The sequence below is a fragment of the Drosophila yakuba genome, chromosome X, assembly GCF_016746365.2.
Source record: "Drosophila yakuba strain Tai18E2 chromosome X, Prin_Dyak_Tai18E2_2.1, whole genome shotgun sequence".
In the NCBI taxonomy this organism is placed as follows: Eukaryota; Metazoa; Arthropoda; class Insecta; order Diptera; family Drosophilidae; genus Drosophila; species Drosophila yakuba.
The window spans coordinates 1,250,001-1,276,566 of NC_052526.2; the positions used below are offsets into that span (position 1 = coordinate 1,250,001).

Below are 26,566 nucleotides of genomic sequence, written 5' to 3' on the forward strand. Positions count from 1 at the left end.
CGTTTTTCTCGGTGTATCGAGACGGCTGCTGACATTTCGCTTCGCTTGAACAGTTGCTACTGCTAAGTGCCGCCTCGGGCGGTGTTTCCCCCATTTGAGGCGGCACTTTCTCCTGTTTGGCCTAATAGATGTGTACAGCGATGTCGGCGGCATTTCAATTTAACTTGCCACGTGTCAAAGCCGCTCGCAATCCACAGTGACACTCAAAAAAGGGTACTGGGCTGGGGTGAGTGTGAGAGTGAGTGCTGCCTTTCACTGCCTTCTACTTTATGGTTGCTGTGGCTGCCGCATCGATTTACGCCAAAACTTGCGCTACAATGAGCCCCTGCAGTGCTCCCCAAGCCAAGCGCCTGCAACGCCCGGCAGGTGGCGCCTTAATAGCCGCAAAACACCTTTTGGCCTTAATGCCAGCTGACACAGGCCGTCCGAAACTCAATTAATTTCGCCATTTCTCGTGGTCTTGCGACTACGCAATCCTGACTGCTCTCAGCTCATCCAGTTTAGCATTAATGACCGTAAATACTATCTGTTTCTCCATCAACTTGCCACCAGAATCTGTGGTAGTCCCCCCAAGGGTGCTTTTAATACCTGATGACATGCTTTAAGTCATATATGTCGTGTCCTGGGGAATTCTTCGATCTCGCAAACGTGTTGGCTACCAAATAGTTTGGACAAAACATGCTTTGGCTTGCTCCTCTTCTTGGAGCTCTTCATTTGGACTGAGAGGCTTAGTGGTTAAATTTCCACAATGTAAATCGTCGTCCTAAATCCTCGACTGCTGCCTTTCCTTTTTAACTTTTTGGGGTGCGTGCGGTGGGCCCAAAAAACCAGAAAACCAGAAAAAAACACAAAAATAACACTAAAAAAGCCAGCAGCTGGCTCTTTGACCTTGAAATTCGTAACTCGATATAATGAAAATGCCCCAGAAAGTAAGCGATGTTTTTGTTGTTCCTTGCTCAGGCCACGACGCCATTTCGGGCCAAAATCGGGGGACTGGCAGTGGAATTGGCTATAATAAAACGCAATTGTTAGGCGTGCGTGGGTTGGGATAGTGGGTGGTGTGCTGTGGAAGCTACCCGAAGGGAAATGAAATATTAATAACAATGAAAGCAACAAGAGCAGAGGAAATCAAGATACCACAAGGCTCTTCCCCATCTCCCGTCCCTCGTCCTTCGTTCCTCCGTTTAGGACTTGTCATAAAAATAACTGAAAGCGGATATCGGCGGTGTTCCGGAGTGCGGAGTGCGGAGGAGCTCAGGAAGCCCACTTGGCTTCGACCTTGGGCACTTGGACTGCGGTCGCAAGTGCCCCGTAAAGAGCGTAAATAGCTGCCGGCATGGACTGTCCCGAGGACAATTAGTGACTGGACACATTCGGAGTCACTTGTCTGGACGCACGGGAGGTACTTTTTGGGGGGCGCTGGTCTTGTTAATGACTTTCAGCGACGCTATTTCTTGCCCCAACGCGCACGTTAAGCCCAAATCATTTATTATTCTTTCCCCATCAATAACGAACGTCTACCGCCTGTTTAGCTGGAAATCAGTTTGCTTTCCCTGCAGTCTCTGCTGCTGCATAGCAATCAAAACGCAAGTTAATCAGCCATTCCGATAAGAGTTCCTTTGAGTTATTGCGCTGCTAGACAAGTGGGTCACCATATTTACTCCCCGGAGCTGTCTGACTGCCGCTAAACGAATGCAACTTTTGCGAGGGACTAGGAGTGCGGTTTAATCTGGGGAATCAGCGGCGACGCAGCTCTCCTGGCGCACTTGCGGCTTCATCTTCGGCCAGCGCCCTTAATTAATGTGCCTCGAGTGCAGGAGGTGAAGTGCGGGGTGGGATGGGGTCTGAACTTCTCGGGCTTCCTGCGGCACCGCAAACGGGCTTGGACATCTGACAGCGGACAACGGACAGCGGACAACGGACAGCGGACAACGGACAGCGGACAACGGACAGCGACGCATGCCACTTGCAACTTCCGTTTCCGGCCGGCGGCGTCAGCAATACCACGTGCAAAGTGCTGCACCTCAGCAAGGAGCTGAAAATCGATGGGAAAACGAGCCGGCGAGCACGGCTGCTTGTCCTGACATTTTCGGGCTTGTTGGCTGTTGAAATTTATTAGGAGTACGCCACAACCGGGCCCGAAAACAAGCAAGGACACGGCGTGGCAGCCAGGACCTGCCAAGAAAGGAAAGGAAATGATACAAAGCGAGCGAAATGAAACGAATCGAAACGAAGCAGAACGAAAAAACCATGCCAAAGTGGAAGTTAATCCAATACCCGTTCATTAACCCTAAGAAGCCGATTGTTTTTCCGGTCGACATGCAATTAATTTGTGCAGAACAGGGATTTGCGAACTCTCGTTGCCCAGATGGATACCATTTCGAGACGAAATGGATCCTGGCGATCATGGGGTTACGTGCTGGCACTGCACCTCCTACCTTTGCCTACCTTTGCCGCGCTCTTCTCCCCGGAGTCTTGACTTCTAATTAATAGAACGCAATTTATTGCGCCGCCAAACGGAAATGAGCAATGTGAGGGGCGTGGAGCGCGGGGTGGTGTTTAATTAGAAAGCCCCAGAAATTTAATAAATTTATAATGAGCGTAATTAGCGAAGGAGCGAAAGAGAGAGCAGAGGCAGAGAGAGGCGGCCATTCGAGCCACGAAGAAGTAAACGTGGCCATAAATTCAATGGCGTCATCAAGGTTCTCCAAATGCCTCTACTTTTTCCTGGCGGTTGTAAGTGAGCTGCGCACGCGATGCAGCTGCAGCTGTCCCTTTCCCACGCGCTGCACCCCCTCACCCCCTCACCGCCCGCCCAACTCCGCCACCGCCTCGCCAAGCAACCCTTAGTCGGTGATACCCTCGTACTTATTACATTTCAATATTTTTGGCATGCCTCCGCATTTCCCGCGCCCCGCGGAGTTTTCCGCTCCGCTTTCCCCACTTGTGTGTCGTGTCGCTAACTTCTGTCTGCCGGGCAGTGTGACGAGGGGGTGGGAGGTACACACACAGAGAAACGGGGGATACCTAGCCTCGGTATACAGTTGACCATAACCCCCAAGTGGTCAAGTGGCTTTGCTGATCGTGAGCGGCTCTTCAGGTGGAGCCAACTTTGGAGTGGAGCCACGGTGCGTATGCGTGATTTTCGAGTGTGCATTACGTATACGTCAGTTGTTCACAGTGCAGCCATCGGCGGGATCACATTTGAAGCCATTTTCCAGGACCTGCAACCGGCGTCGTCGAGTATGCAACTCCGTTTCGTGTTGGGTTATAATTAAGTGAAATCCAGCGCAGAGCTAAATTCAAATTTCGAACTTTGGCTGGCTATTGCTGTTCTTGTTGTTGTTGTGGCTGTCTCTGCCTCTGTTTGACTTTCTTTTACGCCTGCGGCACTGGAAATGTGGGACTTTGAGACGTGAATAGAAATGGGCGTGGCCGCAGAGGGTCCGCTCCCCAGCGGCAAGTGCTCCCAATCCCGCTTTGCTTCCCGTCGCGGCTGTTACGTGTCTGCCATCTCTGGGCTCCTGGGGCTCCTGGAGCTCCGGGGTTACGGTGGGGAAGACGGCTGAGGAAGCCAGAGTCGAGCCGAAATGTGAGGAATTTCGCCGGAAAAGTTTTGGCCACTTTGCTAACTTGGCTCGAAGGCGACCGCAGCCAAAACAGAATTGCCTCGTTAAGCGGGGATTGAGTTGCACATGTAGAACATGTGTAGCAAAGAAATCGATATTTTAAAAGGGCTTTTTCGTTGCATAAGCATTATATTTAAGCCGCAACGCCGCTGGAGTGCAAAGGTCATGTAAAAAAGTGATTTCCCCTCATGTACCTAGCGGATGTACCAACACTTTGTTCTCCCATAAGAGCGCGTCTTTGTAGACAGTCTTCAAAGTGCTATTTTGTCCTTGCTATTTTGTAATTCATGGGATTTATGCTAAAGCCCAACTCGCATATCATTCAAGCCTCTCCTATATTCTTGCGCTTTTCCAGGGGGAAACGGCCAACTTGGCCGTAGTAGTTTATATTTTCATTTCCGCAAAACTTATCCATAGCCAATCTATATCCGTCCGCATTTGCATTCTTCGCATTTCCCGACGGCATCAGACGCTCTGTTCTCTTCCCTGGCTTTGGCGACCGGCGGCGTCTGAGCTAGGACACCACTCCTCCCCCTCCACCTCCCCCTCCCTCTGTGAACCTTCTTTTTTACCCGCTGCAGGCCAGCCCCCTTAGCCCCCTTGGCCCCCTTCGATGTCGTCACTCTGGCGGGCGGCAATCAGCTGTTCGGCTCCGCTTCGCCAGCTGTCGGCTGCTGGGGCGCCACTGCGCCTGCGTCGCTGGAAGTCCGGCGGCTCTGTCACATGTTTTTCGAGCACGAGCGGACACGACCGCCCTTCCAGTGTGCCAGAAAGAGCAAGAGAGAGCGGAAGGCGCGGCCGAAGGCGAGCCGACTCCTCACTGTGTTAGTGTGTTTTGCGTGGAAAAAGGAGGTGTGTGAGTTTCGGTGGCGGGTGGCGTTTGGTGGGTGGTGTGTGGTGTGTGGTGTGTGGTGTGTGGTGTATGGTGTATGGCATGGAAGTGCTAACGGTAACGGTCGCCTAGCGGTAACGGTAACGGGAACGACAGGCGCAATAGCAGAGAAGCAAAGAAGCAGAAGCCAGGAGACTCAGGTTCAGATTCACAATCAGAAAGACAGAAACACAGAAGCACCGAAGCACAGAAACAGAATCGAAATCGGAATCGCAATCATTGTCAACAGCAGTGCGACGGGAGAGTTGCGTATCTAAAGTATATAAATTCACGAAAAATCAACGAAAAATCCAAGAAATTCAAAGAAACTTGCAGCGGCAAGTGGCAAGTGCGATTAACTAAATGCCAGCGCCCAAAACAGCGCCAATCAATCAATTAGGCCCAGTGGGGGTGCTCCCACAGCCCAAGTCCAAGCCCAAAACCAGCAACAATACGGCCGGAGAGAGCAGCCGGAGACAGTGAGATAGAAAGAGAGACAGCAAGAGAGAGTGCAAAAGAGAGAGAGAGAGAGAGAGCGAGCGTGGCGGCAGTGACAGCAGTTAAAAATCAATATCCGTCTAAAGTTTATTTCGGTTTCGGTTCGGACACCTTGGAAACTTGAAGTTTCCCCAGCCGAAAGTTCCATCGAAATCAATACAACTCAATACAGATAAACTCAACGCCATTCCTTTGCCAATCGCGTCCGCTTTGTGCTACAAATTTAAGAGCGTTTTTCGCGAACGTAATCGTGTGTCCATTTTGTGTGTCCACTTTGTGTGTCCACTTTGTGCTAAGCCTGACCATAGAGTTAACTAGGTAATCAACAGTTTACGAACAACTTGCTCCATCCATGCCGCGTGTGCTAGTCCAGTGGCAACCACTTCAACCAGTCTAATCCGCAGCGTTAGTCCACGTCCACGTCCACGTCCGACAGGTGAGTACCACAATCCCGGGTCGAGTGTGAAAGGTGTGTGGATGAATGAGCGAGTGTGTCGTAGGTCAGGGCTTTCGTGCTTCATGATCAGCCAGGCAGCAGCTTTGCATGCTGCATGTTGCAACCACAGCTGCAGCGGCGTCTTCATCTGCATCTGCATCTTCGTCTGCATCTGCATCGCAAGCCCTAAATTTGCGCCACAGCAGGAGGCAATGCCACCAAGCTGTTCGGAATCCATCGCTTGGATGCCTCGCGCTCAGCTGAGCGTTACACAAGTACACACAAGCGCAGACGGCAGCAAGAGTCAGCTGTTCGTACACCCGAGTCCATGCCCCATCCCCCCACTCCCCACCGCGCTCCCCACAGCTCCACATCGCGCGGCTGCCCGAGTCGCAGTCCGATGGAACAGCCGGCAAACCGACATTCGCGACGAATGCCAAATCGATAAACCCCCCACCCCCGCCCCTCTGCCGCTGGCAGCTGTTTCCAGCTAGCAGTTCCACCGGTGGAAAATCAGATGGTCGGTGGGGAAGGCTCCCCCGAGTCGCTTCCAGACTTCATTTCCAGTCCAAATGGATCACCGAAAGCCGCCTGCGAGTCTCACAAATGCCGGTGTGCATTGTGATCGCACTATTATTTATATATATAACTACGAGTATATACTATAACTATATATTATAGTTATAACAATCCATCTCTGTATACATCCACTTTATATGTGTGTACATCTTAAGCCAAAGCATTCTTGACTGGCTCGGGATCGTGCGGAGTGATCCCGTCCCCTGTTTCTGTTACCAAACTGGCAATTACGTAATTGCATAGGCGATAAGCCGACTTCCAGTCGCGTTTCGCTTTCCCGCCGTCCGATGGTCGATGGCCTGCTTGGGATTCCTACTAGGATTCCCATTCCGATTCCTGCCATTATCCGAGTGACTTGTGCAGTTGACCAGCCGCTGAAAGCCGGCGCTGAAACAGCTGACCACGTGCCAGGAGTCCAGATCAAGTGCGTCCGGCAAGTTTTAGGAGCTTCAGGAGTTGGGAAAAATCGACAATGACTGACGATGTGCGGCGAGTGGAAGCCGGAGAGTGGGGCACAGGGACTGTGGGGCTTTGGGACTGAGGGACTGAGGAGCTGTGGGCGAGGGTCGCAATGTATGCCGGTGCCATAAAGTGCCGGTACGGAGGAGCGAACCGAGGCCCATAACCGCTAACTGGAAGCGGCGAGCCAGCGAATCCGCATCCGAACGAAGCCGAAGCATCCTTTGGACGCCACGAACCCACAAGCCGGCCCAACGAAGGGCATCCCAGTGTCGAATACCCTTGCCGAGTGGGGTATTGCGATAGTTGGTGGCAGAAGGTCACGGAGATTCCTACTAAGTTAGAAATGAGGTACTGATGACACAAGATAGGGAGCTGCAAATCCATCTGGGAAGCCAAACTTTGTTGTTGGGAATGAACCAACCAAATACGTGATTCAGATGGACACGGAAAGGGTATTCGAATCGGGTTGTGGCAAGGACTGTCGGCTTGGAAAGGACTACAGCTGAGTGGAAAGAGCGGGACGCCGCTACGGGGAGCGACAGAGAGCGAGCGAGGCGAGCCTGCGCCCAGCTGGAAGTTCCAATTGCGGCGGCAACGCAACTGGAGTTGCCGACAACTGAAAACTCAAACCGACTACCGACTATCGACAGCCGACTGCAAACTGCCGACTGCCGACTGCTGACGACCGAGTGGCAAGTGGCGTTGGCGTTGGCGTCGCTGCCCCACTGGCATCTTCGCTTCGTGGTGCACTATGTCTCGGGCCAAGAATCAGTCGTCGTCGAGCTTTCAAACCGTTTGCAGCGAGCGCCAGAGCAGCACCGCCAAGGATCCCTGTCCATCCAGTCGAGCCTGAAACTCCAGCCACAAGCAGCCAAGAAGCAGCAGTAGCAGCAGCAAGCAGCAGCAAAGCAAAAGCAGCAAGCAGCTAGCAGCAAGCAGAGAGAGGGACAGAGACAGTGGGAAAGAGAGCCAAAGTAAATTGGCCAGAAAGAAGTTTTTCTTTCGCCTAATTCTTTTTTTCGCTGTGTGTGTGTGTGCGAGTGTGTGCGAGTGTGTGGAGTGGTGTGGTGTGCCCATTGATTGTGAACCTTTTTTTTGCTAGTGCACCTTTTTTTCTGTGGCTTCTTGCGGCTTCTTGCGGCACTGATGGTGTCACATAACCACCAACAGCACGTGCTGAGTGGGCACTTCCTTCCTTTCCTTTCTTTTCCTTTCCTTTACTTTACGTCCAGTGTGAAAGAGGCCCGTGAAAGAGTTGACGGAGTTGCATCGATTATTCCGGTCCCGCTGGCCTGGCCTGGGCTGGGTTGCGATCAAAGGAAGTCCCGGAGCTCCCGAAATAGCCGCCTCATCCATCATTTCCGCACTCGGCCGGCGGGCGGGCAGGGAACGTCGAGGACGAAGGCCCAGCCCGATCTCACCCTCCATGTGTGAGAAGTGCCGGCGGCAGCTCCAAGAACACCAAATTCAAAAATAACCAAAAAGAGTGCGATGAATCATCGCGGCCCTCGGATACGGCACTTCGTGCAACTCCGGCGCAATGGAGCGCGTCGCTTTTGGCCCGTGGGCACGCGACCAAACTGCAGTTTCTAGGGGAGAACCTGCAGGATTGCGCCAGCCGGGCGGCTCCCATCCACATGACGGCAGACAGGCCAGACGTACGCGAAAGGAGTTCGTGCTGGCTGCTTTTTATAGTTCTCGCCCCTGCATGCCAAGGGGTGGCATGATGACGACGTTGCCATCGTTGCCATGGAGCGATGACGACATCTTTGCCTCACTGCCACCACCCCCGGCTCACTACATGGAACTGCAAGGGTTGATCAGTTCGTCATGGGGGCCAAATCTTACGGCTGCAGTCCAGCGCTGATGGTTGTGGGCCATGAAAGTTATGGTTGTGGTGGGAAAGAGAAAAGGTCGTGGCCTATACGGTAGACACTTGTCCGTCAATGTTCTCGAGGATAGCATTCATACACGTCTGCCCTGCCGGAGTGACCAATCATCGCACTCGACCTACAGGGAGCCACCTTTGGTTCGTCGTGTGGCTAGTCCACTGTGTGTGCAAGGCGGCCAAAGTTCAATGGATTTTATGCGCAGTAACTCCTGCTGTCCTCCGCCCTCCACTTTCTGCCCCACTCCTGCTCCTCCTGTCTTTTTATAGCCGCTTCTCGGCCGAGCTCCTCGGCTGTGCTCCTCGCCCGGATGCCGGCTGTCTGGCAGGTCCACCGGGAAGCGGAGCGGACGAAGCCAAGGGGGCAACTTGGGGCTCCTCCTTCAGCCACATTCCTGGGAAAGGGGGGGATATAGTACGGTGTGAATAGATGGATGGATGAAGGGATGAAGGGATGAAGGCTTCGCAAGTACATAGGCGGTAGCAAGCTAACCGGCTGATTCTGCTCTTACTTTCAGATCCGACGATTGACGAAAAGGGTCGAACGGCAAACGCGGAGAAAGTTAAAGATAACAAACAGCGAAGAATCGGGAGAAAAACCAAAGAACATTTAAGAAGAAAACAAAAAATCGAATTTTCATGTTTAAATCGCAAAACCAAAATTATCGATAAAGAAATTAAAGGAAAACCAAAGAGAGAAAAAACCAAATATAAAGTAAATTGCTACCAGTAAACGCTAGTCCAAATCTTCACTATATAAATATATGTATACCATATATATTTAACTAATAATACTTCAAGAGAACACGCCAATTGCCGCAACATTACTCCAACCCGCAAAAGTAAAAAGTAAAACGTAAAAAGATAAAAGAAAAGATTTCCATTAAACAAACGCAAAATACCAAATACCTAACACAGCTTCGAAGTGTGCACAATAACAGAGTAAAAAGTTATTAACCAAAACCAAAGAAAGACACCCAATCCAAAAAGCAAGGCAAATTATTATTAAACAAAACCGAAAAACAATTAAGCAAAGTTGAAGAAAAACTGCGCCAAAGTCACGGCCAGCAAACACAAAGTACAACAAACAAACACAAACAAAAACATAAACTCAAGCAACAAGCAGCAGGCGGCAAAAGCAACAGCAGTTGCGAAGTGAAGCGTTTCCACTGACCACGCCCACTCCCCGCGGCTGAGCAACCCGCCCCTTTCAGCAATTTTCCGATTTGGCAGCGCATCGTTTCCGAGAAATCTTGCGTGCGCCGGGAAAACTGAAGCGCCAGTGTCGGTTGGTCAACCAGGGAACACCCAGAGTATACCCTCTTTTTTTTCGAGTGTGCGAACCAGTTTTTTTTGTGTGTGACCCAAACGAAAGGCGAGAACAACAACAGCCACCACTGCACCAACTGTGATGGCAGATCAGCCCAAGGCAACGACAACCGCAACCGCAGCCGGAGGAGCAGCAGGCCCACTTCCTGAAGGCGACGCCGTGATGGCCACCACCAACCAGGACGCGCTGGCCAAAGGAGCCGGAGATGCTCCTGCCCAGGACGCGGCCCAGGAGCCAAGCCAGGCGGAGCATCCAGTGGATGCCGCAGATGCCGGGGATGCCGGTGACGATGGCGCCACCGATGCCGGGGCCAGCTCGCTGCCGCCCTCCGAGATTGGTGGCCGGGCGCCCCTGGACACCGCCTGCTCGGATGCCGACGGAGGAGCCCCCTCCAGCCTGGCCGGCGGCATTGTGGGTCCGCCCAGTCCGCTCACCGGCTGCTACCTCCTCATCGTCCTGGGAGAGCCGCACTCCGAGGAGCACAAGGACAACATCTTGCAGCATCTGCTCAAGGGTGAGTTCAAGTCTTACATATATTCTTTACCTTCTCTTGGCTTCCAGTGGTGAATCATATGGCCGCGATTTCGAAGGCGGGGGTGTAACATAATACGATGGTTGGTTTTAGTTATCTGGGAAAAATATCTGGGTAAATACTAAAAGTTTCTGGCCAATTTGCATGGGTTTGTTGATCCTCGATATTCGAGCAGAAAATTCGTGCAGCTTGTTTGCCGGTGAAATTTTTGCCTGGGCAAAAATCCGAGCCCAGAAAAAATATCATTGGATTGGATTGAATGCATATTTGGATGCGAGAGTAGAAAGTCAGGGAATGCAAATGAGGACTGGGAGTCCATGATTGAATGCCCATGGTCGCGGTCGTGGTCAAGCCTGGCCGACTCGCGTCGCGTGTCCCACAAACCGCAAACCACTAGTCGCTAGCCAGTCGGCCCGATTCAGACTCCCGTCTCCAGTCCAGTCCACTCCACTCCATTCCAATTAGGAGCGATCCACCCACTCCGTCCAGCCGTCCAGCCTCTCCAGCTTTTTCACACTTTGCTGGCCGCCGTCGTCTCGTCTGCTGCTGCTTCTAATTAGCAGGTGGATTGGCTGGCGCTGGTCACCGGATGGTGTAGGTTGTGTAGTAGCCAGCACTAGCTGTTCCAGCGTCATATTTCACTTTTCTCTGCCATGCTCCAATGTGTTCTGATCTGAGAGGTTCCCGATAACCAGGGCTAGTCTGCCATAGTCCCGAAAGAAGCTAGTACCCATTTACTTCCGATTGCGATTGTTTATTTGGAAGTAAGCTTGAAAGGGTTGAGGAATTTAAACTGCTGTGAGGGGCTTGTCCTGGCGCAAAGGCTCCTTGGCACTCCAATTACGCGCTGCCTGCTAATCGAGTTTCCATTTCCGTGCTCACGGACAGACCAGGTCACTGCGTCCGTGTCCTGGTTGTCCTTGCTGTCGTTGTTGTCCTGCTGGGTGCAAAGTCCTGTCCGCAAACTCAATCGGCAGTGCCGCTGGTAATTCGATTTAAGCAAATTGCGCATGAAGGTATGCAGGCTTCTGATTTGCGAGCTGCAGTGTCCCTGCACTTTGCCAGTTTAATTAAAATCGAAATCGAAAGCATATCTGCACCCAGAGACTGGGAGGCAGGACAGCGGCGAATTGTTTACTTTTAATTGTATTAATTATTTTCATGTTGATTGCATTACAAACAGCAACAGCGGGGCAGCTTTGGTGAAAAAAGGGCAATCGGGTCAGAGTTCTGCGGGTGGGAAAAGGTACGGATACAGATACAGATACAGATACTGATACATATACATATACAGATACGGATACATATACACGTGTAGATGCAATGCGCAGCTATTGCAGATTATTAACAAATATTTGATTTATGCAGGCGACAAGCCGGAATGGCTGAGTGGCTGAATGGGAATGGGAATGGCAATGGGAATATGAACGTGACTAGGGAAAAGGTAAAGGATACAGGGTAAACACCAACTAGCCCATCGGGAGTACGGAATTCGCCGGGACTCGCACGGTGGAGGATGTGCCATAATTGCCGGACACGAAACCTCTCCTCCTCCCACACGGAAATTGCAAAACTTTGTCCGTGCCGTGCGACACCGAAAATTAGTCAGCAGCCGGAGGCGAGCATGTGGATGTGGATGTGGATTACCTGTAGGTTTAGCCGCTAAAAAAGCGCTGTTTGCTCAGCTCCGCGGGTTGGCATAGAACAAATAGCCAGCCAGAGGCGTGGAGAGAGGGGGTTGGGCAATGTGGCGGTCCTACCTTGTAATTGATTTTAAAAGTGCAGCGGAACTCGAGGAACACAGAACAGAACAAGCCACTCTTTGCAGCCCATAAAAATAGCATTGAATATATATTCGCATTGTCTTTTTCTTTTTCTGTTCAATTGCTTCGCCAGTAGGGCAGTTGACTCTACTTTGGAATATAACAATTCGTGGCTCAACTGCAGTGCCCGATTCGGATTCCCTTTTAATTAACTTAAAAATTAATCAATAAAAAAGAGTGACTTCCAAGGTCGACCACTCGGCAGGGCGGAGGGGAGAATCACATAACATTATTATGACAACTGTTGTCGAAAAAGGGCAGAGAGCAGGGGGTGGTGATGGGCGTGGCACGAAAATGTGTGTAGGCCCGAAAATCGATCAAATAAAAGGGTAGACAGGGCAGAGACAAGCAGGCAGAGTGAAGAAGACGCGTGACAAGCTTCGATTCTGTTGATATTTTTAGACGAACCCCGGAGGGGAAAAGAGGGGGTGGGGGGAATGGCTCCCGGGGGACTGAGCCTTCGCACTGCGTGACAATGGCCCGGGCTATGACAGCTGGACGACGGCGCACAGGATGCCGGCGGCGACAGGAATCTCTTCCGAGAAACACGACACGCTACGTGACCCTCCATCGTGCCATCCAAAACCGAAACCCGAAAAGCTGGACACGTTCGCCCGGACAACAAAGTGGCGCTGACAATGCAATGACAGCAGTTTCAGCTGCACCCGCTGACAACTAGCAGCCAGCTAAGCCAGTGCCACTCGATCCCGGAGTGAAATGATGTAACTTGGCGGGTGCTTGCTGCATTCAGGGATCTTGGACAGAGTTGCCCCGCCTGGCCACGTCTTGTGGCATGCATCTGGGCAACGCTTATGATATGGTTGCGAGAATAGACAAAGTAAGACAGCTTCAGCTTATTCCCAAGCCGGGAAGCTTCACCTCATGCTCAGCAGAGGCCAATGCGGCGTATACGCAATAATCGATTGCGAATAGAAAAGTGGACCGTCTGCGGCCAAGCCGAACCGCACTTGCGTCATCAATCGGCACATAGACAGACTCACACACACAGGCAGACAAACACACGCAAGCAGACACACACTCACACAGAGGGACAGGCGGGGACATTAAAAATGCTTTTATTGCAAATTAATTGCTTTGAAGTGCATTGGAGGCCACCACACCAACGTGCCCTGCCACACTTTCGAATGGTCACAGATCATGCGACGCACCCGTGGTCAGCCGCAGACCACGCCCAAACCCAGCCAGCCCCCTTGACCTCTGCCCTCTGCCCTCTACCATCTGCCCTCTTCCTCTGGCCAACTGCCCTGTGGCCCATGCCCATGCCCTGTGGTCTGTTTTGTTTCTGGCCGAGCTCATGTTACGTTCGTTTCATTTTAATTAGTTTTCGCCCAGGTCGTTCCTGTTTCACTGCGAGCTTCGTGATGAGCGTGTCAATAAATTTCAATTTAATTTCTCATTATTCTAATGAGCAAATGCACGGCGAAACTGGATACGAACGACCGCATTGGGAAAGCGGCTCGAAAACTGTGCACTGTGCGATTCCTCAGCCGAAGAGAGTTTGGAAAAGGATTTGGCCGAGACGTGAGCTAATTAGCTGCTAACTGCTAACTGCTTGTTGATGGCCTGGCCCACTTGACCACCACAAATTGAAATGTCCAATGCGAAATTCATGAGCCACAACTTCTGGGGAGGGGCACGGATAAGTTGGCAGGATAAAGTGCCGCCATGCACCTATCACTGCCGCATCTGATCCCAAAGCACTTTTTGGCTCAAAGTTTCGACCAAGAAGCCAACAAGAAGCAGGAAAATAAAAGCCATTTCCGAGCGGCAATTTCATGAATTTTCTCAACTGCCTTGGCAATGCCGTAAAGAAAATGGTGTACCCAAAAGCACCACGATCCAATTCCCAGTTTATACTATACTATATAGATACATAGTGTGTTTGCAAACTCGAGTAAATTTGGCTTCGTGTGTGGCACGGGGGGTTTGAAGTTTCTTGGCGGACGGAGAACGGGTGGAGAACACAGGGAAAACATGGTTCGACATGTGGATACCCTCTAGAGTTCCTTGGCGATCGATAAAGTAGTCAAGAACAGCATAAAACTAGTGGACAGACAACCACAAATGGGATATTGATATGACCAACAGCCACTTGGTCATTTGTGATAGCCCGGGCCTAATCCTCTCCTGCTGCAGCTGCTCCTCACATGGTTTCATTGGGTCAATGGACTGGCCAAGTGGAAATGTATTGCTCGACTGGCAGGCATTTTTAGCTTTCAACTGCTGGCAAATGCTGGCAACTTTGGACTGCAAAGTGGGACGCTCCCAGCCGTGGTCAGCTATAAAAATTCCCAACTCATTACATTTAAAGTGAAGTACAATTCGGCTAATGCAATTGGCACACGAACAAGACGCAGGAACAGCTTGGGCGCCGCAAGGGGGTGTGTGTGTGTGTGTGTGTGTGTGTGTGTGCACACACTCACGTAACTAAAGCCTTTTATTTTGATTAACGCGCCCTGTCCTCACGGCGGCAAAATGGGTTTACGACCCAAGGAAACTGGAAACGAAAGGAACCGGGGAAGGAAGGTGGCTCCGAATCCAACTCGGACTCCGGCTCAGCCGCAAAACTGCCGACTTGCGCACATCTTCGGACCCACTCACACTCACACTCACACGAAGTGATGCTCGGAGTCGACAACGTGAAAATCATGAAAATTAATTGGCAATCTGGGTCCCGATCCCCTCCCGATTCCCTCCATTTGCCTTGTGCCGCTCCCGCTGAGCTCGGCACAAATTAATGTGCCGCCATTTTGAATATTGCAGTGGAGGCTCCTCCGCTCTGCCGGATGCCCCGCCAATCCCACATCCAGGCCATCCTGCGGAGCGTTGCGTTGTATGCAAATGTTTGCTCCGCAACTCCAACAGAACTCCGAAAGTCCAATAGAAGTCGGTCAGGCGGAAGCAGCCCGTGATTCACTCGTGACTCAGGAGGAGAGCAGAGCTCTGCTAATTTCATTTGGTAGTGCAATCCGGCTGGTTTCTGTTTGAGTTTCTGATTGATTTGAACTCATTTGTTTGAGTTTGGCCGTGGTTCCGCCTGCAAGACCTGGGCACTACAAGCAGGTAGCTCTGATTTCATCTCTCGAACTCAGTACATTTGGCACCGCAAGCAGCGCAGGTGGACAGAGTCGTAATAACCCTGGTCTCCAGAATGGATTGACTCAATTATAGTCATAGGAAATTGGATACAACGCAGTCCCCATGGAGTATATGGAGCATAATTGATTGTCAACTGACATTGCTCGCATTAATATCCATCTGCCAACGGCAGTCTTAGCCGAAGTTGAGGTTGCAGCTGAGGGAGAGGTTGAAAATGAAGTATTGGAATTCAATCGGAGCGGAGGCCGTAAAATCGCTTTGCATAATAGCACGTATCTGGCAGATACATTACTGCCAGTTGCCTCCGTAAAGAGATTCAAAGTTGATTTCTTCGCCATTTTATGCGCACATATTTCGTAATTTTATGGCAGATGCTGCCCGTGTCCGTGGGCCAGCCTAAAACCGGAGGAGGCATAGGATGGGGAGGATGAGGTGGCCATCGCCAGGGGTGGGAGGTGGGAGGTGGGAAGTGGTTTGGTTGGCCATTTTCCTGCTGTGACTGCTGCAATTTTCGTTTGGCGCATTTGCGAAATTAAAAAGCTTCTTGCATCATTCTGGCCTCCTCCTCCGTCATCGTAGTCGTCGTAGTCGTCGTAGTCGTCGTCGTCCCTCGCCAGCAATCCTCCCCAGCGTCCCCGGTCGCAGTCATCAAGTGATTTGTTGGTCGCTTGCCAAGTGCAGCTGGTGACACTCACATCCCACGGCCACATGTTCTGCTGGCCAGATGGATTCGGGTGTTCGGGGGCAAGGAACGGCGGACCCTGACTTTGAATCGTGGATCGTGAATCGGTTCTTTAATGAGCTCCTCTAATGAGCTGGGCATTAATAGCTCGGAATTGGGATGATGACAGTTGCCAGCAAATCTGCGTGACTCTCGCAATCTTTCAGCTATGAGCTGTGCTGAAAAAAGGATGCTTTGGAAGTCCTTCAACTGCAAAGTGTGGCGAAATGATGAAGAACCAAGAAAAACCCCTTTCTTCTCACTGCACCCTTCTCCTTTGTAACCGAACTCGATTTTGACACAATCTGATTTATACGTACTTCATTCACGCTCCTTATTTATTAGCCTACCGCCACTTTGTTAACCGCCGGCTCCTCGCAAAGTTATAGCTTATTTATTCATGACTCTCGCACATGAGCGCCACCAAAGCGCTTTATTGATTGGCTTGGGCGCTAATTGGGCGTGGCAAAGTTGAGATTGACTCGGAAAATGCATTTTCCCTTTTATTAAATGGCAATTAAACTGCATGTTTTTGGCGCATGCTGCTCAGATGTTAGCTACATAGATAGATATATATATAGATATATTTTTTATGCAAAATGTTTATTACTTTCAAAAATGTGTCCCTTAAGGTTTGTGGCTGGAGGGGCAAGGGGCAGCAGGACGCACAGATGTCGATGGCTGCAGAGAATGCATGAAATTTTCAATTTCCTATCTGCCATTGAATGATGCAATGTCGATCACGACAAGAGCCCGGTCCGCCTCATTTCTCCTTGGCCTTTTCCCCAGTTTTCCCCATTTTCCGAGCATGTGTGTGTGTGTGTTGGTGAGCTTGGATCCAATTTGTCGCCTTGCCTGGGAAAATTGCGAAAAATCTTTGACAAATTGCATTGGAGACGCCCTCCCCCTCCCTCGGCTGACTTTCTTTCTACCTTTCCGTGTCCGCATTAGCGCTTCCCCCTCCCCCACCCAAATTGCCATTGCCCTGCGTTCGCTCAATACAAATTCATTTCGATTCAATCTGGCATCACCTCAGACTCAAAAAGGCGTTTCAAATGCTTTTTATTGCCCTCATGGCTCATGGTTCATGGCTCACGGCTCATGGCGCTTTCCTTGCCGACTTTCTATGCCTGTGTGTGTGTGTGCTGCTGTGTGTGTGTGGGCGTGGCAGATAAGACTCGCAAGTGGCACAGTTGTCCATTGTGTGCAAGGCGATATGATGGAGCCGCTCTGCCCAGGAAACCTCCACCTACAGAAGTCAGCAGTCAGTAGTCAGCCATGAAATTGGAAATCCATAATGGTCATGAAAGGACCACAAATGTGCATATGCCCCACGATGCACCCTTTGTGGACTATTGTGCACTTTGTGCGGATGAGCAAAAGGACTTTGGATGTTGGGTGCTGGGTGCTGGTGGGTTACGTGAGGGAGGAGCCATAACTTGATGGGAGTGGTGCACTTCCTAATGCATCGATGCAAATATTTGATTACAGGCTGCATTGATTGAGAAAGAAAGCAGACTCATGCTGAAAATTGATTTAGCTTATGCATTTCCTCTCGGCAAACATTTGGGAATATTTGCTGGGTAAACATCAACCTTAAATCAAATAAATGTGATGCACATTGTGCGATGTTCTCAGTGGAAATAATTACATTTTTCCTTTACGCTGCGATTAAAAACTATTTGATTCTCCTCACTTAATTGGTTGTTTATACGAGTATACGAGTATACATAAAGTGGCGTGACATTTAATGTGTGTTTGCCATAAATAATTGAATGCTTATGATTCAAGTGGCATTCAATCCGCCATCGGCATCGAAACTCGTCCTTCGCCGATGTATCGCTCTCATTATTGACTTTTTGATGGCATTAAAGGATAAGCCGGCAGCTCAGCGCCATATGCGAAATGGGAGCTGCATGTTGCCATGTCGCTCGTTGGGAAATGCTGGCAATTATACAATTAGTGGCAAACAATTAGGATCTGGGAGGAAGGCGGTTCCTTCGGGGGCGTGGCTCCCACAGGTACGCAGAGCCATTAGCATTAGCTGCAGCTAAGTTAGCTAAGGAGTTGCAATGCAAATGCTAATTGAATTAAACCGAATGGGGCTGTGACTTGGAAGCTATAGTAGTTAGTTCCAGGACACCTTTCGAGAGGTGAGTGTGCTGATGGAGCTCATGGAGCTGTGGGCACAGGAGCCCCAACCATGTACAGTGTACACGTCATACTCGGCGAGTTGAACTCGAATAATGGAAATTGCATGTCAGAGCCCGAGGGTATCTATCCGCCAGATAAACTATTTTTAGCCGTCTTCAGTAAACTTGAAAATGCGCGGGATGCGCGGGTCGCACTTATTCCCGCCTGTCATACGCAAAATTTATTTTTAGCTGCTCGCGGAAAATGCTGCACTTGCAGCAGGAAAATCTTTTTTGTGGCAGCAGCACACACACAAACGCAGCCGACTCATGTGCAGTCATTGTGACAGGCGCAAGTCTGTGTCAGAAATGTTTCCTCTGAAAATGTTTCGACTGGCTCCGCTTCTATTTTCACTCCCTCCGCTGGCAGTAAAATCGAAGAAATATAAACAAACTGAGGTGACCCGGCCAGCTGAATGGGCGAAGGGAGGGGAGGGGAGGGGTCGCGGCGGCGGATGGTGGCAGTCGTGACATGTGGCAGGAGATAAAGTACGATATGAAGTGAAGGGATTGTCCACGCCATCCCATGCCACCCCATGCCACCCCATGCCATGCCATTCCACTGGCTCCTCTTCTCTGTTTCATGGCGAGAATGAGTTCTGCAATCGGATTGCAATGCGAACTGTGAACTGCGCGCTGTTTGCCATTCGCTAGCACTCGCATACCTCGCATGGCATTGCAGAGAGTTGTATGGTTCTGCAATCGATTGACCTTATGTCCCTTGGCGTGTAGGTGTACTTCCTGCGATAATCAACCTGAGGTACCCATCAGATATCCCACAATGATGGCTTCCACATAGGAGTTTTTGGCTGTTGCAAGGGTACGTACGTAGCTGTCCTTCTCGCTTCGTTGGCTTTCCTGTCAGGAGCAGCTAAAATCTCGCCCAGCGGGAAGCCGGGGTGCTTCATACCGAATGACCATGGGGCGCAGCGGGTGGAGGAAGGTAGAATTGGAGAAATGAAAGCTCTGCTGAGCTCAGAAGAGGAGCTGTCTCTGTCTTCCGAGCCACGCGTGCGGTGATAATAGAATTTCATTTTCGGGCAGATGTCAGGATACGGCCCTCAGCCCTCAGCCCACAGCCCACAAAGGCTGCCAACTGGCAGGCTGCCCCCGAATGGTGCAACCGCACGTGGCAGGAAAACATTCATGAGCAATTTATGCAGGGCTATAAAATGCTAAAAAGAGTTCACTCGCCGCCGCCGCCCCCCGCGCAAAGATCCTTCCTTTCCTTCCCTTCCCTTCGCCGCACAGTGTGTGTGTTGTGTGTTGTGTGTATGTTGTGTATGTGTTCGTGGCTGTGCTGGCATGTATGTATGGCATGTATGGGACGAATCGATAAAGTGACATAAATTATGCGAAACTCGCTCGCACATCCTCCAACCTCCAACCTTCAACCCCCTCCAGCCCCTCGCCAAGCGTTGGTATATTGGAGCCTTGTGGGGCTTTGTCAGCCAGTGCAATATTTCTATGCCACCACGCCCATCTGAAAATTGGTTAGTTCTGGCCACCTTGCCACCTTGCCACCTTACCAGCAGTTTAACGAATTTGCGCATTTGTATTTCATATTTGGCCAGAAGACCCAATCATTTGGCCTGGCCTCGTTTGCTTCCTGGCTCATGGCTCATGGCTCATGGCTCCTCCTCACTCGTGGGTTCCCGGTTCCCGGTTCCCGACTTCAGCCTGGCGACTGCCTATAAACATTGATTAGCCATTAGGGGGAACAGCACTTCAAAATATATTGCGCATTCGTCATGTATGCCAGGACGGGGGACAGGGGACAGCAGGACCGGCGTTGGACATGACTCAGCAGAGGAGGCGATAGTGCCGCAGAAGAGGAGCACAAGATTATCGGCAGTGAGGACAGGGAGCATGATAATGACGCATGTCCCGACATGACGCAATGCTCCACCGCAGCTCCAAGAAGTGGGGGCCAGGTGGAGTCCACGGTGGCTGCTATGAACTAAACAAATTTAACGTGTTGACCGAATAGTAGGTGCCTGCTTTGTTGACCTCATTTGAAAGGATACGGCTTTAAAGCGGCTTTTCCCACCTCGTCTGGGCTGTGTTCCAATTAATTACGGCTCTTATCAGGGCATACATATCGCTGGGTGCGCAAAAACATCAACAACGTGTCCGTTGCGGGATGTGGGAATGTGGAATGTCGGATGGTGGATGGTGGATGTTCGATGGTCGATGTCCTTGTCCGTGTCTTTGTGCCTCGGCTCATCAAGCTCGCTTATCGGCACGGGGCAATCAGGCGCAGCATTGTTCTCGCTCACTGACTGCCCTCCGCCCTCCGCCCTGACCTGGTCCTGGTCCTGGTCCTGGTCCGCATCCCCGAGCTGTCACAACAAAGGATTCGATGCGATCAGAGGAAGAGCCGACTATTTGCTGCGGCTCGTTTACTTAACTTTCGATTTGCTTAAATTGTTATTGCCGCCTCTCCTTGCCAGTTTTCTACTTTTGGGCCCCACTATTCGGCCACTTTGCTGACTGGTTGGTTGGCTGTCCTTCAGACGCAGTTCATCATCATCCCAGCCCGCCTCCTCACTTCTGCTGCCGCTTGTGGATTCATCTTCATCTCGAGGCTGCTCCTTCTTGCCGTCCACTTCACTCAATACGCAATTAATGGGCGCAAGTGTTTAATTTCTTTTTAATGTGTTTATTATTCATTTCCAAACATTTAGCCCCTTTTCGTCGCGGCGGCGGCCCCTCCAACAGTTGCACTTTGCGCCGCCCTCTTTCCGAATCTGAATCTGAACCAGAGTCGGAAGTCTGGAGGATGGCGGAGGAGCTGTGGGTCCGGGACAGCGGAGAAGAAGCGCATTCATTTGGCTATGCAAACTTTTTCAACGCGCTTTTCTGGCTTCAAGAGCCTGGCAACAACGAACGAGCGAACAACGTCAAGTGGCTTTTTAGCTACATCAGAATCAACACAGCTCCTCCTCCCCTCCTCCTGCTCCCTGCCATCCACATGCAGAGTGGCTTTTAGGGGGGCACAGAATTATGCAACTATATGCTGCACACCAGAGGGTGGCGCGAGGGGAACGCGGTAAAAGCCACCGAGGCGAGGCGAGGTGCCTATCAGCAATCATCCATAGCTCGCGGAAGCGGCGACACGAGCAGGAACACATAGGTGTCGCCGGGGTATCTGTGGGGCGGATGTGGGTGGGTGTTGCCTCCGGGGCTCCACAGGACGTAGCGATGGAGGCCTGGAGGACGCAGGACGCAGGGTCCCGGACGCAGGATACAGGTGCCTGTCTGTCTGACACGACTCTGCATTCGATTACCTGGCTGTCGGGAGCTCAATCGCAGCGAGTGCACTTTCCGATCGAAATCGAAATGAAAAAAAATCAGAACCATGATGAATTAAGGTTCCAACTAACCGCCGTGCATCAGATGAAAGGGTTCGGGATTATGAGCATGAATGTGGCGTCCTCATGTATCGCGAATGTTTAGGCATCCGTGAGCAGCGGAAACTGGCCACGTCCTTGATTCACCCAACTGACGTTAGGTGCATAGGTATTGTGGAGTTCCAAGGAAGCCAAGTGAGTGAGTGGCTGGCGGAGCTAAGCCAAAAATTAAATATAAATAAATAAATAGGCACCGAGTCTGGCCCTGGCAGCGGGCAAATTGAAATCTCACTCAAAGATATCAACGCACAAATAATAAATGAGCGCTGCCAAAGGGCGACGGCCGGGGAACGGGGACGGGGGACGAGGTTCCTTCGAGTCGGAGGTTCTGACCTGGACTCGGATTAAGATTCGGGTTGTGACTCGGATTTGGATTCGGATTCGGTTTCTGTTTCTGTTGCTGTTTCCGCCGCTGTCTTGCTCCTTCGTCTGAGTGGCTTCATTCGCTCGATGATTGCTCAAGAGAGCAGGACAACTAGTGTAAGGAGAAGGGTCCGTTCGCCCACATCCTTGCCTTATACACTATACACTATACCCCCACATATATATATATGTATATATGGATATGTATATGTACGAGTATATGTGCTGGCGTCGCATATCCTGGGCGCTTCCTCATTATTTTTGTGCAATCGCCGTAGGCGCTTTTGACTGCCGTCTGCTCCTTTTCTCGGCTGCCTCCGCTTTATTCTCTGCTTTCCCTTTTGTTTGCCCACACAATGTCCTGATCCTGCCTGAATCTGGCTTTATATATGTATATATTGTGGGCGTGTGCGGGCTGCTGGGTGAAAAAGTGTTAAGACTTTGCATTTTGTGCCTCGACTTTCAGCCGCTTTTGTTGCTCTTACCAGCCATTTGTGCAAATTGCTGCAGTGAGCGGTGTAGGCGGCAGGCGAAAGGGTAATATTGTTATATTTTTCTGGCTTAGGCTCAAGCCAGAGGTTCCTCCGCATCCTTCGCATCCTTCGCCTCCTTCTTGTGGGCTGATGATCTGGAACCATCTGCCATTCAATGATATTCCATACCGCGGAAAGTGCTTCATTTGCATCCTACGGCGAAGGCATAAAAATGAAAGTTAAGCACTCATTAAGGCATCGTTTGAATAAGTTATTCACGACAACGACGCCCGGGTCTTCGGGGGTTCATTAAATTTCCAAGGGGCTTAGGGATAATTTACAATCTGTCAGATCTGTGAGGTTTCTAGACGTGGCAGGCGAATGTAGCAATGTTGGGGGAAAGTGGGGGAAAGTAGGGACTTCTCGGAAACCTACCTCTTAAACCTGTCACGTAGGGCTTAAAGTCTGGGCTTCAAGGTGCCCCAAAAGTAATTTGATTCATTTACCCGCACTCACCTGGCTCAACTGGCTCACCTGACTCACCTGACTCACCTGGTCCTGGCCCTCGAGCTTTTCATGCCACACTGCATCCGCATAAACACACAAATTTGCTCACACACTCACTAACAGCTGGGGGAAAACTATTGAAAGTTTGAAAAAGTGGCTGGAGCGTGAAAATGATGGAAGGGCAGGGCCATTCTTTTGTACTTGCTCATAGCCACGTTGGGAGTCGGACTGCTGGCTTAATTTGTTGACTAAATGACATAATATCAAAAGTCCAGTCCAGTGCAGTCCAGTTCAACGTGGGTATGCGTAATGGATCGCACCCGCTTTCAAAACCCTCGCCTGCTCATTTATCAAAACTGCGGATTGCCAAGCATTCACAGAAGCTGTGCATAATTACACAAAACTAATGTGTGAGTGATTAATGGCCCCTGGGCAAACGGATACCAATACCAGCCACCCAGTGTTTGTTCACCCAGCTAATGTGATGTAACTATATACGATATGCAAGCAGGACATAGTTTGCTTAGTTCTACAACCCAGCACATCCTTACTGATCTTCTCCACTTTGTCTCCTTGCAGGTTTCCTCTCCTGGGACGTTTCCGATTGTCACGTCGACTTGGAAGAGGAGCTCAATACAATTACACAGCATGCGCCCGAGGGCGAGGAGGCTCGTCACGGTAAGTGCAGCTCCATTGGAGCATTAGCTAGGCTAAGTCATCTGCCCCAATTAGCGAATCCCATCCTGGCACTCGGAGATCATCGAATGCGGATCGGGTTGCATTGGGCAACAATGGCGATGTGGCAAATTACAAAACTTATTCCAGCGAATTACTAGGACAATTGTCTCCGCACAACAGCCGTTTGTTGGCAGCGAGGGGGGCGGAGGGGAATGGGGCATGGGGCATGGGGCATGGGCCCGGATAAACAACAATTGAATGCACAAAGCCGAAAGCTCGACGTTTTCATGCTTTGTTGTTTTGGCTTTTGTGATAAAGCCGGCCCAAAAGCAGCTGCCAAGCGAGAGGCTGTATTTTCATTTGCCCAAGTGCAACAGCAGCAGCTTCATCCTCATCATCATCACCATCATGGTTATCACCATCGTCATCATCATCATCATCGGCAGGAGCAACAATAAGCTGGCTGACGGGGCTGTTGTCTTTGCGGATTAGGCTAAAACGATGTTGAAGCTCACTCAAGTGGCTGCCACTGCATCAAGCAAGTGCCGCTTCCGCGCTCTTCGCGGCTCCATTCGCCCCCTTTGTTGACTCGCACTGGAGATGATTGGGATTTTGTGGCGCCCACCTCCTTTTAGTGCTCAAGAGCCGTCCCGCTTGATGAAAATCCCGCAGTCTGAGCACTCACAGATTGCGGCAATGCTTTCGCACAGGCATTAAACTATAACCTTCTACCTTGAAGTTTTCCTTGTTTTGCAGCAACTTGCAAACTTGCTGCCGTTCTAAAACTTGGCCTATCCATTACACATCAAAGTACTTCCTGTCCTATAGGTGTACAATATGTTTTCATAGTTTTCGAAGAAGTAATACAAATTCCCTTGATTTCTTGAGTCCGCTCTTGAAGAACAGCGTGGGCAAACTCACCTTGGAGGACATTATTCTCCAGCGACAATGAAACTAAAGTACGTTTCAAAGGACACGGACTTGGCAGTGATAAGGCGCGTTCTTCTTCTTAACAGGACTCTCGTTCGACACCGATGGCGATGCCGAGGCGTTGTCCTTGAAGGACATGCTAAGTGCAACACCTGCGCTGAATGCCCTCCATTTAGCCATTGTCCGGATGGGGAAAAGTTGGCAACGACAGCGGGCTTTCCATTTTCCATTTTCCATTTGCTCTTGCAATCGCATTTTGTTTGCGTTCCCTCCTCGAAACTACTCAAACAAAATTCTGAAGTGCTGCCGCCACTGAGCGGTCCACAGCCCAATAATGATGCTGCAACAGCCATAAACATAACCAGAGTGCCGCCAGAGCTGCAGAGCTGGTGGCCGGGGCACTTGAGTCGCGATTGAGAATCCAGAATGCACTGAATGCACAGAAGGCACTCGCTTCGCCGCGCACATTGTGCTCGTCCAGGATCTCCGTTCCTTTCATCCGCTGGGTGAAAAGGAAGCCAGGCAACGGACCGATGGTGTCCAAATTGTCCAACTTCCTGCGTGGCTGCCTTCGAACGCCAGTTCCTTTATCCCCAAATTAATAGGTCACAAGCACCTTGTTTATGTGCCCAACTCCTGACTTCTCGATGTGCATGTCCAAAGTTGGCCTGAAGTCCCGTCACTGACTGACCCTCAGTCTTTCCGGCACCAGCACCTTCCTTACTGATTCATGAGGCTACCTCAAGTTTCCGAGTGGGACGGTACAAGTTGTCTGACTTTTAAAGCGGTGCCCATCAGGAAAACGCTCCCCCGAGTTCCAGTAAGGCCTGCTCACCCGTAGAGGAGGCGATCCTCCCGCTGCTCACCCGTAGTCATACTCGTACTCGTACTCGTACGTGGCCCAACCCGCTCTGCGGATTATCTGGGGATTTAGACACATTCTTATCGTGCCTAAGCCAAAACCCACATAAGCAATCAAAGGACGGGCTGATGAGATGAGGGGCGAGTTCCACAATAGGACACCCAACCCAACCTGAAAAGCCATACAAATTCTTGAGATAAAACGCATGCAAAATTGATAGAAAGATAGAGTCCGTCCGTGACGAGGATATACGCTATACGAGTGCACATACATGGAGCCACTGGCACTGGAAAGCCACGAGGAAAGTGAGTGGGAGTCACGCTCACAGGCGTGCCTACAAGGCCGTATTGACAATGGCCAATGGGCAAGGGGCATGTGTGTTGTTGTGTGGCTCATGCATAATTCAGGCGGAGAGGGACGAGGGGGGATATACATATAGGGGCTTTATGAGGCAGACAGCCAGACTGACTAACTGACACGCCCACACGAAATTTCTTTTCTCGTCCTCTGATTTGCATACGGAGTGGAAAGTGGCAAGTGGGAAGTGGGTGGTTGGTGGTTGGTGGCAAGTAGTGAGGTCCAGCAGCAGCGATAAGCAAATTAACCACTGCGATGTGCGGCGAGATGCAGCGAGAAGTGGCCGCCGTAGATAAAGGAGTGCCTGCCCCTCCTCCCCCGGCATCCGCCTTCCGGAATGCGGGTAACATGTTGACAGGACATCAATTAATATCAGCGAGGAGGAAGCAGCTGACGTCCGTCATTTGAGGAGGCTCCTTGCGGCGCATCCTTTTAAAACACGGATAGGGGGCAGTGCAAACACATCGCTTGACGTTTACAACATGTTATTGGCATTGTTCAGCAGGAGCTGCTCCCCTGCTCCCCTGCTCCCCTGCTCCTCTGCTCCTCCGTCCGAAGCATTTACGTAACCAGAGTAGGTTCCAGCACATTATGTGCCCTGATTAATGATGCCAGTAATGCCGATAGCTCTGCCCCAGGCGTCCATCGTTCAGTTGATACCGACAGCAATCCTCCGCTCGAAGTGCAGCCGAAACCGCTAATTAAACTATCATCACCATAATTCCCAGGGATTAGTGCGGTGGACATTCATAAATGTGCCGTGGCCGTGCTGCCGGCTCGGGATAAGCGCAGCCAGTTAAGGCGTGTTCCCACTCGAGGGAGCTTAATGCAGGGGGTGGGGCCAGGAGGAGCTGTGGGAAATTCCCGGCTACATGTGTATGTACATAATTTATCAGCTGGCG

At 50.9% G+C, this 26,566-nt stretch overlaps 1 protein-coding gene across 3 annotated transcripts in view; it reads left to right on the forward strand.

Annotated features, from left to right (window-relative positions):
* LOC6523916 (microtubule-associated protein futsch) overlaps positions 1-26,566 on the forward strand; it is a 55,158-nt gene that overhangs the window by 7,412 nt on the left and 21,180 nt on the right. The window contains exons 1-3 of one of the 3 annotated variants that reach the window (XM_039371090.1): positions 4,675-5,434; positions 8,882-10,207; positions 23,417-23,515. In XM_039371090.1, the coding sequence (XP_039227024.1) occupies positions 9,775-10,207; positions 23,417-23,515 (532 nt within the window). In that variant the 5' untranslated portion in view covers positions 4,675-5,434; positions 8,882-9,774. Of the gene's footprint in view, positions 1-4,674; positions 5,435-7,238; positions 7,450-8,881; positions 10,208-23,416; positions 23,516-26,566 lie in introns of those variants that run through there. The other 2 variants (XM_039371071.1, XM_039371112.1) reach the window with 2 other exon arrangements.